Source organism: Rhinolophus sinicus, linkage group LG02 (genome assembly GCF_036562045.2).
Source record: "Rhinolophus sinicus isolate RSC01 linkage group LG02, ASM3656204v1, whole genome shotgun sequence".
Taxonomy (NCBI): domain Eukaryota; kingdom Metazoa; phylum Chordata; class Mammalia; order Chiroptera; family Rhinolophidae; genus Rhinolophus; species Rhinolophus sinicus.
In genome coordinates, this window is record NC_133752.1 from 97,948,828 (window position 1) to 97,965,486 (window position 16,659).

At 39.6% G+C, this 16,659-nt stretch overlaps 1 protein-coding gene across 1 annotated transcript in view; it reads left to right on the forward strand.

The window, feature by feature from the left end:
- Positions 1–16,659, forward strand: part of APBB1IP (amyloid beta precursor protein binding family B member 1 interacting protein) — a 111,151-nt gene that overhangs the window by 78,756 nt on the left and 15,736 nt on the right. Inside the window, exons 8-10 of the mRNA XM_074324957.1 lie at positions 5,274–5,360; positions 7,634–7,777; positions 12,566–12,676. Of these exons, the coding sequence (XP_074181058.1) occupies positions 5,274–5,360; positions 7,634–7,777; positions 12,566–12,676 (342 nt within the window). The remainder of the gene's footprint in view (positions 1–5,273; positions 5,361–7,633; positions 7,778–12,565; positions 12,677–16,659) is intronic.

Consider the following 16,659-nt stretch of genomic DNA (forward strand, 5'->3'; position numbering starts at 1 on the left):
GTTATAATATATTCTTTAAAACCAAGTAAGAAGATTCTCCTAATTTACAATTAAATTTAAGGATCAACATTGAGGTGGATGCATTTTTGATGTGACTGATTTTAAGTACTTGCATTTTCTCAGTGTTTCGTTGAATAATCCATCTTCTGATCAGTACTCCACCTGGATTGTGTCTTCAACATGCTACCCTTAGAGTGAGGGACGTGAATTCTGACCATTTCTGGGTTGTATGTGCGTGAGAAACTTCCACTGGAAATACACTTCTATGTATCTGACTGCCTTCTTCTGAAGATAACAATGTTCTTCTGAATCCTGCAGTTCATTAGTTGTATAGATATGTTGTCCATAAAGCCTTTCAGATACGATTTCCCATCAGGTCTTGAAGTATTTTGCCATAAACACGATGCTGGTTTTTCCTCTTCACTCATCCTAAATCAGGGCAAGATTGTTCTACAGTATCTGTCAAGAGGCAAAATCTGTGGTGCGCCCTTAGCCTCATTTTCTATGCATCTGGGCAGTGGACATTTTCCCTTAGGGTTAAGGCTTCGTTCTTGCAGAAAAATGATTTATAGAAGTAGAAATCATGAGTGAAATGCCATCAGCAGAAGGTTATCGTGCGATGGAAGATTCTGGAGTCACTTATAGTAGTCCAGAGTATCATTCATTGTATTTCCTACAGTGTATTGTTTTCCTTCCTGCCATCGCAATGCCTCTTGAAGCTGAGGGAGGCCTGACCCCTGGCTAGGACTCACCGTTCCTGGAATAGGTCTTCAAATCCTGGCTGGCAGCAGTGCCAAGGCCAGTGGCATCAAGCTGTTGATTCACACTCACTTCACTCTCCAGTACCTCACCCAAAATCCAAAATTTTAGGAAGAGATGCCACGCAAGCAAAATTGGCTAAGAGTGAAATACAGATTAAGAAAAGAAAAAAACCTAAAAAATTCTGTAGCATGGGCCCAAAGACTTAAAGATGCATAAAAACTAAGTACTACTTAGGGCATCAGAATCACTAAGACCTGCAAAAACATGTGGCAGGGGAGAATTTTAACCAATTAGTTACTTCTGCTGTGAGTTTATTTGCGATCAAATTATTTTTAACCAAATCATATGGTCCTAGTAAGATTTCATTTAGCCTGGAAAGAAGTGGGAACAAAATGATGGAGGGCCTTGTAACCTCTGTCAAAGACATTGATTGGACTTTATCCTGGGGTTTGAGCAGGGGCGAAGATCACTGTGGCTGCTCAATGGAGGATGGATTTGGAGAAAGCCCAGTAAAAACCACCATGTGGTAGAGAGGTGGTTACAGAAGCCCAGAAAGAGGAGATGATGATGGACTGGAGAGCACTAGGAGATTCTTAGGATGAAGAATTTTGCAGAATGTGGTGATTAATAGGGAGGCATAAGAGGAGGATGCAGGGATGACACACGGGTTTCAAGATCAAGAACTGAGCAGGTTCTAATGTCATTCACTGAGGTAAGAAGCACCAGAAGAGAAATAGGTTGGGAATCATCTATAATAAAGTTATGGAGAGAAACCAGATTCTGGTTTCTCTGTGAATCCAGAGATTCTTAATTATGAAGGCATCCCATCAGAATGACTGGTCTATATACTTTGGGAGGTACTAACAGACCACCTCATTTTAAAATGAGGAACAACAGAGCAAAGAATTCCCCCCCTCACATCTGGCAACCATCAAAATGTTGTCTGTATTTATGAGTGTGTTTCTGCTTTGTTTGTTTGTTTGTTTGTTTGTTTTCTTCTTTAGATTCCACATATAAGCGAAGTCACATTGCATCTGTCTTTCTCTGTCTGACATACTTCACTCAGCACAATATCCTCCAGGTCCATCCGTGCCACCACAGATGGCGAGAACCCATTCCCTTCCATGGCCAAGCAATATTCCATTGTACATATGTACCACCTCCTCTTTATCCATTCATCCGTTGACAGACACCCAAGGCTGCCTCCACATGTTGGCCATTGTAAACAGTGCTGCAATGAACATATGGATGCACATGTCCCCTCAAAGTAACATATTGGGTTTCTTCCACTAACTACTCAGAAATGGGATTATTGGGTCCTTCTTTGTTACTTGTTAAAGACTTTGTTTTAAAGTCTGTTTTGTCTGGTATAAGTATTGCTACCCCACCTTTTTTTTTTCATTTCCATTTTCATGAAATATCTTTTTCCTATTCATTTACTTTCAGTCTGTGTGTGTCTTTTGATCTGAAGTGGGTCTCTTATAAGCAGCATATGTAAGGGTTTTGTTTTCTTATCCATTCAGCCATCCTTTATCTGTCCTTCAATTCTAAAGCTCTTTGTCTGTCCTTTGATTCTAAATGATAGCTTTGCTGGGTAGAGTAATTTTGTTTGTAGATCCTTGCTTTATGTCACTTTGAATATTTCTTGGCAATCCTTTCTGGCCCGAAAAGTTTCTGTTGAGAAATCAGCTGGTTGTCTTATGGGAGCTCCCTTGTAGGTAACTAACTGCTTTACTCTTGCTGCTTTTAGATCTCTCTTTGTCTTTAACCTTTGGCATTTTAATTATGATGTGTTTGGTGTGGGCCTCTTTGGGTTCCTCTCGCTTGGGACTCTCTGCACTTCCTGGTCTTGTATGTCTATTTCCTTCACCAGGTTAGGGAAGTTTTCAGTCATCATTTCTTCAAATAGGTTTTCAATTTCTTGCTCTCTTTTCTCCTGCTGATACCCCTATAATGCAAATGTTGGTACGCTTGATGTTGTCCCAGAGGCCCCTTAAACTCTCTTCATTTTTTGTGTTCTTTTTTCCTTTTGCTGCTGTGATTGGCTGTTTTCTGCTACCTAATCTTCTAAATCACTGGTTCGATCCTCTGCTTCTTCTAATCTACTGTTGATTCCTTCTAATGTAGTCTTCATTTCAGTTATTATAATCTTTATTTCTGACTGGCTCTTTTTTATGTTTTCTATCTCCATTTTTATGTTTCCAACCTCTTTGTTGAAGTTCTCCCGGAGATCATTGAGCATCTTTACAACCAGTGTTTAGAACTCTGCATCTGGTAGATTGAGTGTCTCCATTCTGTTTAGTTCTTTTTCTGGAGCTTTGTTCAGTTCTTTCATTTGAGATATGTTTCTCTATCTCTTCATTTTGACCGTCTCCCCATGTTTGTTTCTATGTACGGTTGCTATGCCTGCTGGTCTTAGTAGAGTGGCTTTATGTAGTAGGTGTCCTGTGGGACACAGTCATGCAGTCTGTCTGGTAACCAGAGTCAGGTGTGTCCCTTATGTGGGTTGTGTGTGTCCTCCTATTGTAGTTGAGACTTGATTGCTATTTGAACATCAATAGAAGGGATTGACCCTCAGCATGATTGGTTGTGAAACTGGCCATGACTATAGTAGAGGAGCTGTTGTTCAGGGGCTGACCCTACAGTGCAGGTTTTGCTTTAGTCAGGCTCTGGTGCATTCCCAGTCTTCTCTTTGAGTATGTCATCCTTGGAGGCGGCCGGGTGATGCTCTGGCTCACTTCGAAGCTGCCCTTTGGGTCTGCCAGACCCAGGACCTCCTGGGAGGGGACCTGCTGCAGGCCCAGTTCAGCTGCAGTCTGTGCCCTTTCCAGGACCACCTGACATGAGCCACAAAGCAATCCAGAGATGGCCACTGCCCATATTGTGCTTGGTGGTGCCTTGGGAGTTTAAGCCTCAAATCATGGTCCGCTGTCACTAGTGCTGGGTTTTGAGCTGCTCAGCCAGAGATAGGGGACATGCCAAAGCCAGATACTGCTTGTTTTGGTTTTGTGAACCTTTGAGAGATTTTAGGAATGTCTGCAGCATGAGCCAAGGCAGGCCGTTTATAGGAGAAAGATGGTGGAAGTGGCTTGGATAAGCCCAAAAGTTAGGTTGTGCATAGTCTCAGGGAATCACTAGGACAGTGCAAATGAAAGGTGATTGCCAGTTTGATGGAGACTCAGATGTAGCATCTGCCTGTGTGTGTACTCGGGGTGTAGGGGGGGGGAAGGACTCAACAAAGAAACAATGGCTTCTGCCAGCTCCTCCCTCCAGGAGAAAGCTGCTTCTCCAGCCCTCACCATGAGTTCAATTACTCCCGTGTATCCCTGGCACCTTTTGAGCTGCTCCCCCAGCACTGGAGCTCAGAGCAAGTGAGTCCATCAGTAATTAAGTCCATGCGTGGTCCCTTTAAGAGGAGCATCTGGGACTCCAGCCACTCTCCATCTCACTCTGCCACAATCTCTGCTGGTTTTCACAGACAGAAATTATGGGGACTTCTCTCTCCAGCACTAAAACCCTGGGCTGGGGAGGGGTTGGGACCCCTCACTCCTCCACAGTGGAGATATCCCTCCTGATTTTTAATGGTCACACACGGGTGTGGGACCAGCCCATTCCGGGTCTCTACCCCTACCAGTTTCAAGGTGGCTTTTCTGTATGTCTGCAGTTGTAGGGCTTCAGTACAGCTAGACTTCAGGCAATTCTCAATAATGGTTTTTCTGTGGTTTAGTTGTAATTGTTGTGGTCCTGAGAAGAGGTGAGCACAGCGTTTATTTACCCCACCACCTTGACCAGAAATCAAGATGATACATAGATTAATATAAATCCTGCTTTCAACCATGTGCCTACTCTTGAGTGCTTTGTAACCATGATCTTCCCTGACTTTATTAGGTTGGCTCTCTTTCGAGAAATGCCCTTTCTTCTTCTGTCTATCATTAGAAGTTGCCAAGTAGCACACTCTGTGTTGTGAGTGACCCACACAGTTCTTTTAAATTAAAATTAGTTGCTGACATTTATAGAAATCCAGATTTCAAGCTTCTCTTGATAATCCAGAATCTCTAGTCCACAAGGCCCTGGGATCCTACATGACATCCTTCAATGGAGCAGTTCCCCTTTTGGACTTGGGATGTGGGCTCCACCTTCACTCCAGCCCCAGATTCTGCCCAGGGCATCAAGGTCCCTCAGCTTCCAACATTTGCCATTGTGTTGTAGACCATGGAATTTAACAATTAAATTACATCATATCCTTTGCTAGTGTTTTCTGTCTTATGCTTGTTTCCTCGGTGATTATGTACTAGGGGTGGAAAGGAAGGTTTTACTTCTGCACATTTATGCTGTAGTCAGCACTTGGTGAGGCCCAGGGTAGGTAAGCACTTGGTTGACAGACAGCATACATTGTGGTTTCCAGTTTATTTCCTGCAGGTACATCTCTCTCCAGCAAGGCCATGAGTTCCTTGCAGTGGCTAGCACGTTGATGCAGAGTTACTGATCTGATCTTTTCATCTTTTATGTAGAATTTTTACTTGGATAACAAAGGAAAAAAAGAAAGCAAGGAAACAAATGAGAAAATGAATGCTAAGAACAAAGAATGCTTACTTGAGGTAAGTTTAATTTTGCAGAGTAAATGAAAAGAGAAAGATGTTAACTGCACCTGTTTTTTAAATTATTTGCTTCTCAGAACAATGGGAGATCCGAGACATACTGAAATTTTGACTTGGGATTTTAAAAAATTATTACCAAATTATAGCTGTTTAGATAATTAATCTGGTTTTTTTAGTCAGTTGTTCAAAAGTATGGCTTTAGACAATATATTTTACTTTTCGTGAAGTTGAATTAGTAATTCTTGACTAAAAGACATGAATCCACATAAAACTCATCACCTAACATTCCATATGTTTCATTATTTAAGTATTCCACATAAGTCAGATGAAAGGATTTCCAAATCTTCTTTACAGTAAATTCTAAGATGCTCCTCTTCCAGCAGCCAGGTGTAGTAGGAAGTGAGAGATTTGGAGTTAGAGATCCAATACAATGTTGAATGTGCCTGTTGAGGTTCATGTGTTATTGGGCAAAACCAAGAACCTTGGTTTCCTGAATTGTATTGAATTATTACAGAGATCCAGGGAGGTAGTAAAAGCACAGTATATCAATTACTGTACAAATGTCTGTGATTATCACTGTAGGATTATGTTCCAGAAGTTATTTGATGGTTGATTTTTTGAAACTCCCAATGAGTTGTCAACAGTAACTATGCTACAAATGGAGGCTCTGTTCCCAGTATGTAATATAGATGAATGCCAGATCGCAGATCACAAATGGGCATGCTGGAGCCCCAGACAGGTTTTCTTTGCCCCTGAAAATATGTTGACCTTTCCTTGAGTTAGTGGATTTCGGTTTTCTCTTGAAAAAACAAAAGACCTAGTGATGCCTGGGCCCACATTCCCACCTGGAGCTAGTGTGCTGATGCTAAAAAGCTCCCTCTACCACTCACCGGGGTCCTGCCAAGGCCCACACACTTGTTTCTGTCACCATCAGGCCCTCCCAGCTGTGTAACAATGGAGCAGGCACCAGAACCTTGCTGCCACGCCCTAGGTCCTGAAAACACATAACAAGTTCTGGATCCTGGGACCAAGAGCACAGTGGGCATTTCCCAGGAAGGCCTAACAGTGGGAATGGGGACATTCTTTCTGCATTTGCCACATAGACTCCAGGTAGAGTCTAGGAAGATAAGACACCAGGCGTACCCAGCAGAAGGAGATTCAAGTTCTGAGCATGTCTAGCAGTGATGGAGACTAACAGACATGGAGGGGGAGTGAACAGTTTGCCACACAGACAATTTTTTTTCAATCAGTGCTTATACACCAGCTGTCTGTAAGTCAGGGACTAGTTATGCCTAGATTAATACAATTGCTTGAAGAGTTCTTGTTATAGAACTTCAGCAGTGTTTTAAAACCTGGAAGTGAGCGTAAATACAAGTATGTTAAGCTATGAAAAATCAGCTCTACCCTGCTTTCTAATTTGGCACAAAAAAAAATCTGATGGAATTTAAGAGATTATTGACAAGACAACTAATACCAGCTAAATTTGGAGGAAACTGAGGGAAATGTGAACAAAAAAGAAATGTATCCCAGCTCCATTGCATATAAATTTACTTGAAGGATGCAAAATTAAGTTATACATTAATGAGACTGAATGAAAGGAAGTTGAGAGTTATAAAAAAAAAAAAAAAGGAAGAAGTTTGAGTATTTGAACTGGAAGATGGACTAATATACAATTTTTCCACGCTGCTTTTTAAAAGAAATTTACTAAGAATTATAAATCCGTGCAAGTTTTGACATTTGAAAATCTACACCTAGAAAATGTACTTTGGCATTATTCTTTTCTGATACTATAGTATTAATAATTGCCTTCTTTATTCTGTAATAAGAAAACCATCCCAATATATTGTAATTTTTCTATTCCCTAGCAGCGAATAGGGAATTGCTTACAGGAAAAATAATAATTTTTCTATTTACCAATTTATAATAACAGTAATAGCCGTTATTTAACGTTAAATTTTACAATATACCAAAATTGTACTCAAAACCTAACTTATGGAGCTGGGGCTGTTATTACTCCATTTTGCAAGTAAAGTCACGGGTTAGTGACTTGCCCATGATCACAGAGCTAAGTGGTCAAGAAACCTTAAAGTCTAACTTGGGAGCCAGGACTCCCCCAATCTTTTGACAAACAGTATGCAATGTCAACATACACATTCAGAGTTGTAAGCAAAAACGGCATTTAGCTTAAAGACCAGTTTGTCAGTTTGTTGAAATGTGAACAAAATTTGTGTTTTATCTTTCATGTGTTTATATAATCAGAATCTCAATTTCAGGAAAGTTTCTGTGGAACATCCGTCATTGTGCCAGAACTTGAAGGAGCTCTTTATTTGAAAGAAGATGGAAAGAAATCCTGGAAAAGGCGCTATTTTCTTTTACGAGCTTCTGGAATTTATTATGTACCCAAAGGAAAGACTAAGGTGAGAAAGAAAAAAAAAAAACACTTTAGCAAAAAAGCATTTCATGAAAGTGAAACTAAAGAAATCCTCAAATGGCAATTTAAATACACTCTCTTTTGCTTTAGAGCCATGTTATTACAATGCTTATACAAATACATACCCTATTAGGACAGAATTATGGAAATCTTTTTGTCATTTTTCCTATAGCTCTCTCTTGAAGGTGAAGAATTTTACCTATTTTAAAGCCATGTTTCAAAAATTAATAGACGAAGCATTTTTCTGGAGATAAATTTGTTACTTTATATATCCATTTCTGAGGACTTCCCCTCTCTCTCTCCCTGCCCCCCATTATTTACTCTCTTGTTCTATAGTCACTATAGTAAAACTTCTTTTATCTGTAATCAGAAGTATTAGGAATCTTGAGAGACCTTCATTTAGATTTTAGCCCTAACACTTTGAACATTTAAGTTGTTCTCTGAGGTGTACTATATGCATTTTCCTGCCTAATTTAGCAGGGTATTTTAGACATCATTTAACTTCTACTTGGTGATTTAGGATAATTGCTTCAAATTTTCTAGTAAATTCTTCTTCAAAATGTAATTTTAACTCGCAATTTGACCATTTGCTTTTTCAAAGACCTTCCTTAGAGGGTTGGCGCATTTCCATCTTTATTTACCATTTAAAAACTTTAGGATATCTCTCTCCTCTGTATCTGGGGTAAGCTGAAGCATTTTGCCTTCACTGCCAAATCCAAGATGCCACTAAATGGCATGTTTACAAATTGCAGCTTCTTCTAATAAGGTTTGACCTACAGTCCAATTTTTCAACAACACCTCATAAGTCTTAGACATTTTTTGTTAAGTTTAATGTTAGGTATTTCATATTTTTCATTCCTACTATATATGGAACCTTTTGCATCCAAGTCATGGTGAGTGTCCAGGTCTGCTCCCAGAGTCCGTTAGAAGCCTCTGTTATCTCTGTTGGAACGCAGGAGAGGCATTATGGGTAAAGCTTGGTCCAAGGCAGCTATTTCTCCTACTTAGTCTCAGTCTTAGAACTGATACTTTCCCATCTGTGCCATCTTCAGGCTAGTCCAACACTGGTGACATAACAGTTGACCCACAGATAATTTGTTTTATTTTTGAAATGTTATGTCTTACATATAAATGAGACATATAAATAAACCTATCACAAACAACACATTCAATGATAAAAATTAGAAATGTTCACATTGGAGCTGGGTAATGATACTTTCTCTCACTGCTGCCATTAACACTGTAATCAAGACAAAGAATAAGAATTATTGGACAAGAAGAGGCACACTTAATCACAGTTTTATGAAGTCTCTATTCACAGTTAACCTGATTGTCTAAGAAACAACATAAGACAACTGAAAAACTATTAGGGCCAAATGAATTTACCAAATAAGAAATTGTTTTCTTTTACACAAACAATATGCAAATTAAAATATATTGCAAAAGGTTCCATATATAGTAGGAATGAAAAATACGAAATACCTAACATTAAACTTAACAAAAATGTCTAAGACTTATGAGGTCTTGTTGAAAAATACGATGAATGTTTACATTTAAAAAAATTATTACAGTAAAAGTCATTGCCATTAATCCCCCTCAAAAAACTCCCCCTCTCTTTGAACACACTTATCCTGAAGCAGTTCTGGAAGTCCTCTTTTGTGAGTGTTGTTAGTTGCACTGTTGTGGCTGCCTCGATGTCTTGAATTGATTCAAAATGTTTACCTTTCATGGTTATTTTGACTTTGGGGAAGAGCCAGAAGTCACACAGTGCCAGATCTGGTGAATAAGGTGGATGAGGACACACTGTAATGTTTTTATTTAACAGAAATTGCCGTACCAGAAGGGATGTGTGACACGGTGAGTTGTCATGATGGAGGGTGATTTACAGCACACTTTAAAACACACCTTCTCTTAACCGTAGCTCACACCTGACTGACTGCACAGAACAAGTTGAAACTTGTCACACAGTGTTACTAAAGTTTGATGCACCGCTTCCTGTATTGAAGATCCCTGCCTTTCCATTGGATGGCACTCGGCAGCAGCATTCACCGCATTTTGTGATCACAATGGAAGACTCCAATTCACACACCGCTTCTGGTGCAGCAATTTCTGTCAAATAAAAACATTATGGTGTGTCCTCTCCACTTTATTCACCGGATCTGGTACCATGCAACTTCTGGCTCTTCCCCAAAGTCAAAATTCAGGACACCAAGGCAGCCATGACAGTGCAACTAAAGACACTCACGAAAGAGGACTTCCAGAACTACTTCAGAAAGTGACAAGAATGATTGGATAAGTGTGTTCAACTTAAGGGGGAATATTTTGAAGAGCATGAATGGCAATGTGTCTTTTACTGTAATAATTTTTTTTAATTTAAACATTCGCCATACTGTTTGATCACACTTCATATGTTGCATAAAATATAAAATGTACTAAAGGAAGTGAAATAGGATTGAATAAATAAAAATGTACCATGTTCCTAGGTGAGGAGATATTAATTTCCCCAAAAATTTTTGATAGCTTCAATCTCAATTTTAAAAAAAATGCAATAGGATTCCTTTTATTTCAAGTATACAGACTGATTCTAAAATTCATCAGAAACCAACATTGTTCCAAAATACACCCCCTCCAAAAAAAATTTTGAAGAACATTGAAGTAAAACTCTTCTCCAAAATGTGAAAACATTATATTAAAAACAGGACAGGTAGAGACAAACAGATGAACAAAGAGCTGTGTAATATAAAGGAAATTAAAGTGGGCATTTTATAGCAGTGGCGAAAGAAGGTGGTATTCATTAAATAACATTGAAATAATTGTATGTCCACTTGGAAAAAATAGTTTCCTACATCATACCATGTTCCAAATTAAATTATTTATTGATTTAATATATTTAGAAAAAAAAGGAATACAAAAATCTTAGAAGAAAATATAGATTAATATTTTCATAATTTGGGGGTGGAAATGTTTCTTAAGCAAGACTAAAAACTCAAAATTATGAAGGCAAAAACTGACAGATTTGACTATATAAAGTTGTTTTTAATTCCTCATGACCAAAGAGCCAAACAAGAAGTTAAAGACTAACTATAGAGTCAGAGTATATTTGCAGCATGTATAACCAAGTATGAATAGCCATAAAATATAAAGACTTCAATAAATCAGTAAGAAAAAGATAAATACAGTCGTAGAAATACCACAAAACTTAGTAAGTGAAAATTCACAGAAAAAGAAATATCAACACCCACTGAATGATTTAAAAGTTGCTCTATCTTACTAATAATCATGGAAATGTAAATTAAATAGTGAAATATTTTCTCCCATGAGATTGTTAAAATTAACAATATTGATAATATCCAAATTTCAGCAGGAGTAGGTAAGCAAAACTGGCACTCTCAAGCATAGAGGTTGGAATGTAAAGTGGTTCAGCCAAATTGAGGAACAATTTAGCAAGATCTATGCAAATATAAAAGGGAATATTCTTGCAAATTGCAACTCTACATTTGGTAATCTATCACACAGAAATATCTGCTCATATGCACAGTACTTTCTGCAACAGCAAAATGCTGAAATAACTTCTAATCATCTATAGTACAATGGTTTAAAAAGTCGTACACATATGCAGTGGAATGCTATGCAACAATAAAGTGAATGTCATATATCCATTCATATATCCTGACATAGAAGGACTCCAAGATACAATGTTTAAAAAAAAAAAAAAGCAAATTTACAGAACAGTATTTATAGTAAAATCCTATTCGTGTTTTAAAAATTGCATCTATATAAGTATATGTATGTACATATGTAGGGATGTCTACAGATACATAGGTATAAATGCTTACCCAAAGCCATTTGGAAAAATATTATCAAACCATTTATAAAATGGTGCTTCTGAAGAAAAGAGTGGAATTAGAAAAAGGAGTGATGAAGGAAGATTTTCATTTTATTATATATACACATATATATTCATTGTTTTTAAAATTATGATACATATGTTTCATTTTGCTGATTAAAACTTTGAAAATCAGAAGAAAATATCTTACAAGAAAAAAATGTACAACCATATATAAAGGAATTGTGCACTGAGCTATAGCGATTCTGCCCTTTATTCGCTAACTGGGGAAAGAATTACAGACTGTGATGGGAAAAAAGTAATAGAACAAATTTGTAATTGAAGTGTAACCAAATATGTAGATTAGAGGTTGCAGTCTTCACAAATATATTATACATGGAGGAGAGGTTTCTGTTTCCATAGCAACACCGCCAGCCCTGAGGAGAAAGCATGAAAGGAACCTTTTTTCCCAGGAAGAAGTGCATGACATGCGTGCTAATTTACTGAGCATCAAATTTACCTCTCATTGTTCCTCCTGAGAGGGACTTCTTTTTTCAAATGCTCAATCGTGAAATCCATCACTGACTTAGAATGGCAAAAGCCAAAATGAAATTTCTGACAAAGTGGCCAGTCACCTGTCTTGACAGCATCAATAATGATGTCTCAAGGTCAACCAGGACCCTGGAAGCCCATGTGTAGGCACTAGAACAGCAGTATAATCTTTCACTCCACGTCCCGGCCTGTGGCATGCTGTTTTGCCTTGGGTGTACTCTTTTACCTCTTAAAACACAGGCTTGGCTTTTAGGAAACTACGCATGGTACCTGCTGCAATAAATTACCTAAAATTCAATATTTTTCTACTAAAATGTCATCCTTAGTTGTGCCATCAAGAACAACCTTGGGAAAATATTAACTGTTAACTCAGTTATTTTTTTCCTTCTCTTTCAGACATCTCGAGATCTGGCGTGTTTTATACAGTTTGAAAATGTCAACATTTACTATGGGATTCAGTGTAAAATGAAATATAAAGCACCCACTGACTATTGTTTTGTTTTAAAGGTATGTTGTAAGAAGTCCTTACTTTATATCTGTAAGCCATTTGAGTTAATATTTCCTTTTAAGGAAAAAATGCTAAATATTATATAGTTAACCATAAGTATAATATAATAAGCATTTCATTTTAAACCAAAACAGGAAAGGGGGAATATTTTTACCAGTTCAGATCGTTTCCCCCGATGCCCATTATCTTTGAAAAACTGTAACGTGCGTCTGTCTGGGCTTCTTCATCACTTATGAAAATGAAAGCTCTACATGTTGAACAAAGTTTATTTGCAATTCTATTGATAAAACTGAATAACCTTTTTCAGGTCTTTGTTTATAGGCCTCTTATTATACTGTAAGAAGTTTTTACAAATTAGGAACTTGGTAAGATTTCCTAGAAAAATACAGAAAATACGAAAAATAGAAAAAAAATTTTTTTTAAACTAGCATTACTGGATCTTGAAACTTTTTAAGGTGTGTATTATCAAAAGGGACTATGTACTATCAGGTATTTGATAAGGTTTACGTTTCCACCTTACTTTGGAGGTTGGGCAGAAGTAACTTTTATCTGCGAAATGTAACAACTGACACCTAGAAATGACTTCGAGGAATTTATGCAGCTGTTCTGGCCAGGTCATTGTCTCAAATGCCATAAATTCCTTTCCCTTCACAGCCCTTCACGTCCATTTCATACCAGAGAGCGTGGATGATATGATCCCATTAGACACGGCGCAAGGCTGTGTGCAGAATTTGTCCTTTCTAAGAGTCAGGCTTCCTCGTTTACCATCTGGGATGGAAGTTTGTGGAGCAGGTGTTAACGAGACCATGTTCCTGGGAAGGTTCCTTTGTAGGTCAGTCACCTCCCCCCAGGAAGAATCCCATCAACGTGTTTCTAGAAATGTATGCCACTGGACTCCCTGTGTGCATGCGTGTGCTCCTCGCAAAGCCGTCACCTCTCCTGAGGAAGTGGTCCAAAGTGTACGCTATAGGTTTGCATCATTTTCACAAACGAGGGACCACAGTTATATTTACGTTTGTAACGGACCTAGTCTTTGTCAAGGGCCACATCGTCGAAAATGATCATGAACCCTGTCATTTCAGAGGCGCCCATACTAGTGTGCTATTGTCATACACCTGTTACTCCAGGAGTTGGCTATCCCCTAGACCCGCACTTTCCCTAAACCCTGACCGAGCACAGGCAGCCTGCCCACTCCCCTCTATTGCAGTATAATAGAGGGATGTCCCTCTATCATTTGTCTTTTAAAAATATAGCAGTTCTAAGGAGATGACTTTTCTTCTTTAATTAACCTTTTTATATTTTCAGAATTGTAAAGCACAGGCAGTTGTAAGAAATAATACAGAGAGGTCCCCTGTGCCATTTCCCGAGTGTCCCCCAATGGTAATGTCTACAAAACGGTAGTACCGCATCATAATCGGGATATTGACATTGATACAGCAGCGATTCAGGACATTACATCACCACCAGGATCCATCACGTGGCTCCTGCATAGCCACACCCCCTGCCTTCCTGCCCCCATCCCGTCCTTAACCCCTGGCAACTACTCATATCTTCTACATTTCTATCATTTTCTCAGAATGTTACCTTCCTTAATGAAGAACAAAAGGCACATGAGAAAGGTTTAACAGAGCCCTCAAAAGTCAGAGAAATAATTTATATAAACAAAATTATTACTTTGTTTTTGGGTGTTGTTTTTTTAATCAGAATCTATCATTCAGCTCAGTAAATGGGTTATTATATATGATGTACTGAGGGTCTTTTTATATATTTACAGCGCTCTGGGTTTAGGTCTATGGTCCACTTTTGGGTTTTTTTCGTAGTCAAAGGCAACAATTGGTCTCAATCTTATTTATCATTTTGAATTCCAAATGACCCCTCCGTGCACATTTACTATTACTTATTATTGTAGTTATCAAATAACAATTGGCTGAAATGATTGGCTTCACGGAGGACTCAGGATAATGTGTAGTTTTCATTTAGACATAGTCCTCTTTTTGTCGTTACTGAGCATCTAGTTTCATTATAAATAATAATAATAACCATTCTACTACTAGCTCAATCGCCTGACACTCCCTCAGTGGTTTTTCAGCCAGGAGCATTTAGCCCCCCAGGGGAGGGACTGTTAGCAATATCTAGAGACATATCTGTTTGTCATGACTTGGGGTGGGGGGCTGTTAATATTTTCATCTAGTGGGTAGAGGCCAGGGACATTGCTAAATATCCTACAATGCACAGGGCAAACCCCATCACAAGGGGTTATCTGTCGACAGATGGCAACAGTGCTGCTGTTGAAAAACATGCCCTAAACAGAATAGCCCCAGGATAATGGCTTGGAAGGGACTGGGGGAAGGGAGAGCTAGGTGCCTTCCTTCCTTCCTCCCTCCCTCCTTTCATTCCTTCAATATTTGAATGCCAGCTCTCTGCTAGGCACTGTCCCAGAAGCTGGGAATACAGAAGTGAGCCGACCATACAATAATCCCTGTCCTCATGGAGTTTTTACATGCCGTGTGAGGGAAATGTCAATAAACAAAAAAATATATGTAAAGTGATGTCAGGAAGTAATGAAGCCGTGGATAAATATGAACAGGGTAGGGGACAGATGTACCAGGACTGTGACCAGGGCTGCTATGGGTGGAGTGGCCAGGGAAAGGCTCTCTGAGGGAGGGACCTTGAGCAAAAGATGTGAGTGCAGCGAGGGAACAAGAATTACTTGGAGGAAGGGACTTCTGGGAACAAGAACAGCAAGTGCAAAGGTCCTGAGGTGGGGCCTGTTGGGTCAGAAGGAAGAGCTAGATGAGGAGAATGTCCTGCCTACTTCAGGTTCCTGCGACTCCTTCTCTGCTCCTGGCATAGAAAGGGTAATGAGAATAATGGCAAACACTTATATAGCATCTAGAAAATCATGTTTTGCACATGTTACCTATATTAACTCATTTAATCCTTCTATCAATCTTATGAGGTGAGAGCCATAGTTCTCCCTAGATGTGGAACCTGAGCCAGGATGAAAAGCCGGGAGGTGGCTCAGAGGCCACTCTCTCAGACAGTTTACTAGGACACAGAATATCCTCTCGGCCACGCAGGCTGCCAGCCGCCCCTGAACCTTGTCTTCATTGTGTTCCTGTCCAACCCTGTGGCCCTTGTTTGGAATCATGAGACCCTGAGAAAGTACCAAAATGGAGGCCCTCATTTCTGAGTGGGCATTCCAGGGCACCTCACCTCTGAAGCATCGCCCGCATCTCTTAAGTAGAGAGAAGGTTTTGGAGAGAGGTTCTGAAATGCTGGCCAGTAAACTGGCTGACTCAGAGTCAGGGGAGTCTTGTTAGAAATACAGGTTCAGGACCCACTGACTCAACATGTTTAAGGATGTGGCCCAGGAATCTTTGTTTTTCCCTAAGCACAGTCAAGTTTTGCACGCAGAGCATTAGAAAGTATCCTAACGCTAAACATCAACAGTCAGGGCTCAGCTGGTGATGAAATACCCTTCAGAGTGGGCAAATAGGATGAAAGTTGTGAAAAGGAACAAGGGCCCAAACCCCAGGGCCAGGGCCAGAGCAGGGATGTCTGGCAAGAGAAAGACAAGGTCTCAGATGTAGAGGTTCCCAGGATGCAGATTCAGACACAGTGAGCAGCAGGTCAGGGCCTTGATTTCTGGTGCTGACTCACACGTTTGGACGTTTGGGACTAGGTCCTAGAATCGTAGCTTGAGTTGAATGATGGGACTGGGACACAGGTTATCCTGGACTGCCCTGAGAATGGCATGCTAAGACTCAGGGCGCTGGGCTAGAACTTCTAAAACCCTCATATCCAAGGCCTCGGTCTCAGGAGAGAGTTGGGGGCCTCCCCAGTGGGGAGAAGGCTCAGAGGTGGAGAAGCCAATGGGCCTGATGGATGTAAGAACCAACAGGAGTCAGGAGTAACCCCAGCAGAGCATGCATTTTTTGTTCCCCTCAGGATAGTGACCAGTTCTGCCCTCAAGCTCATT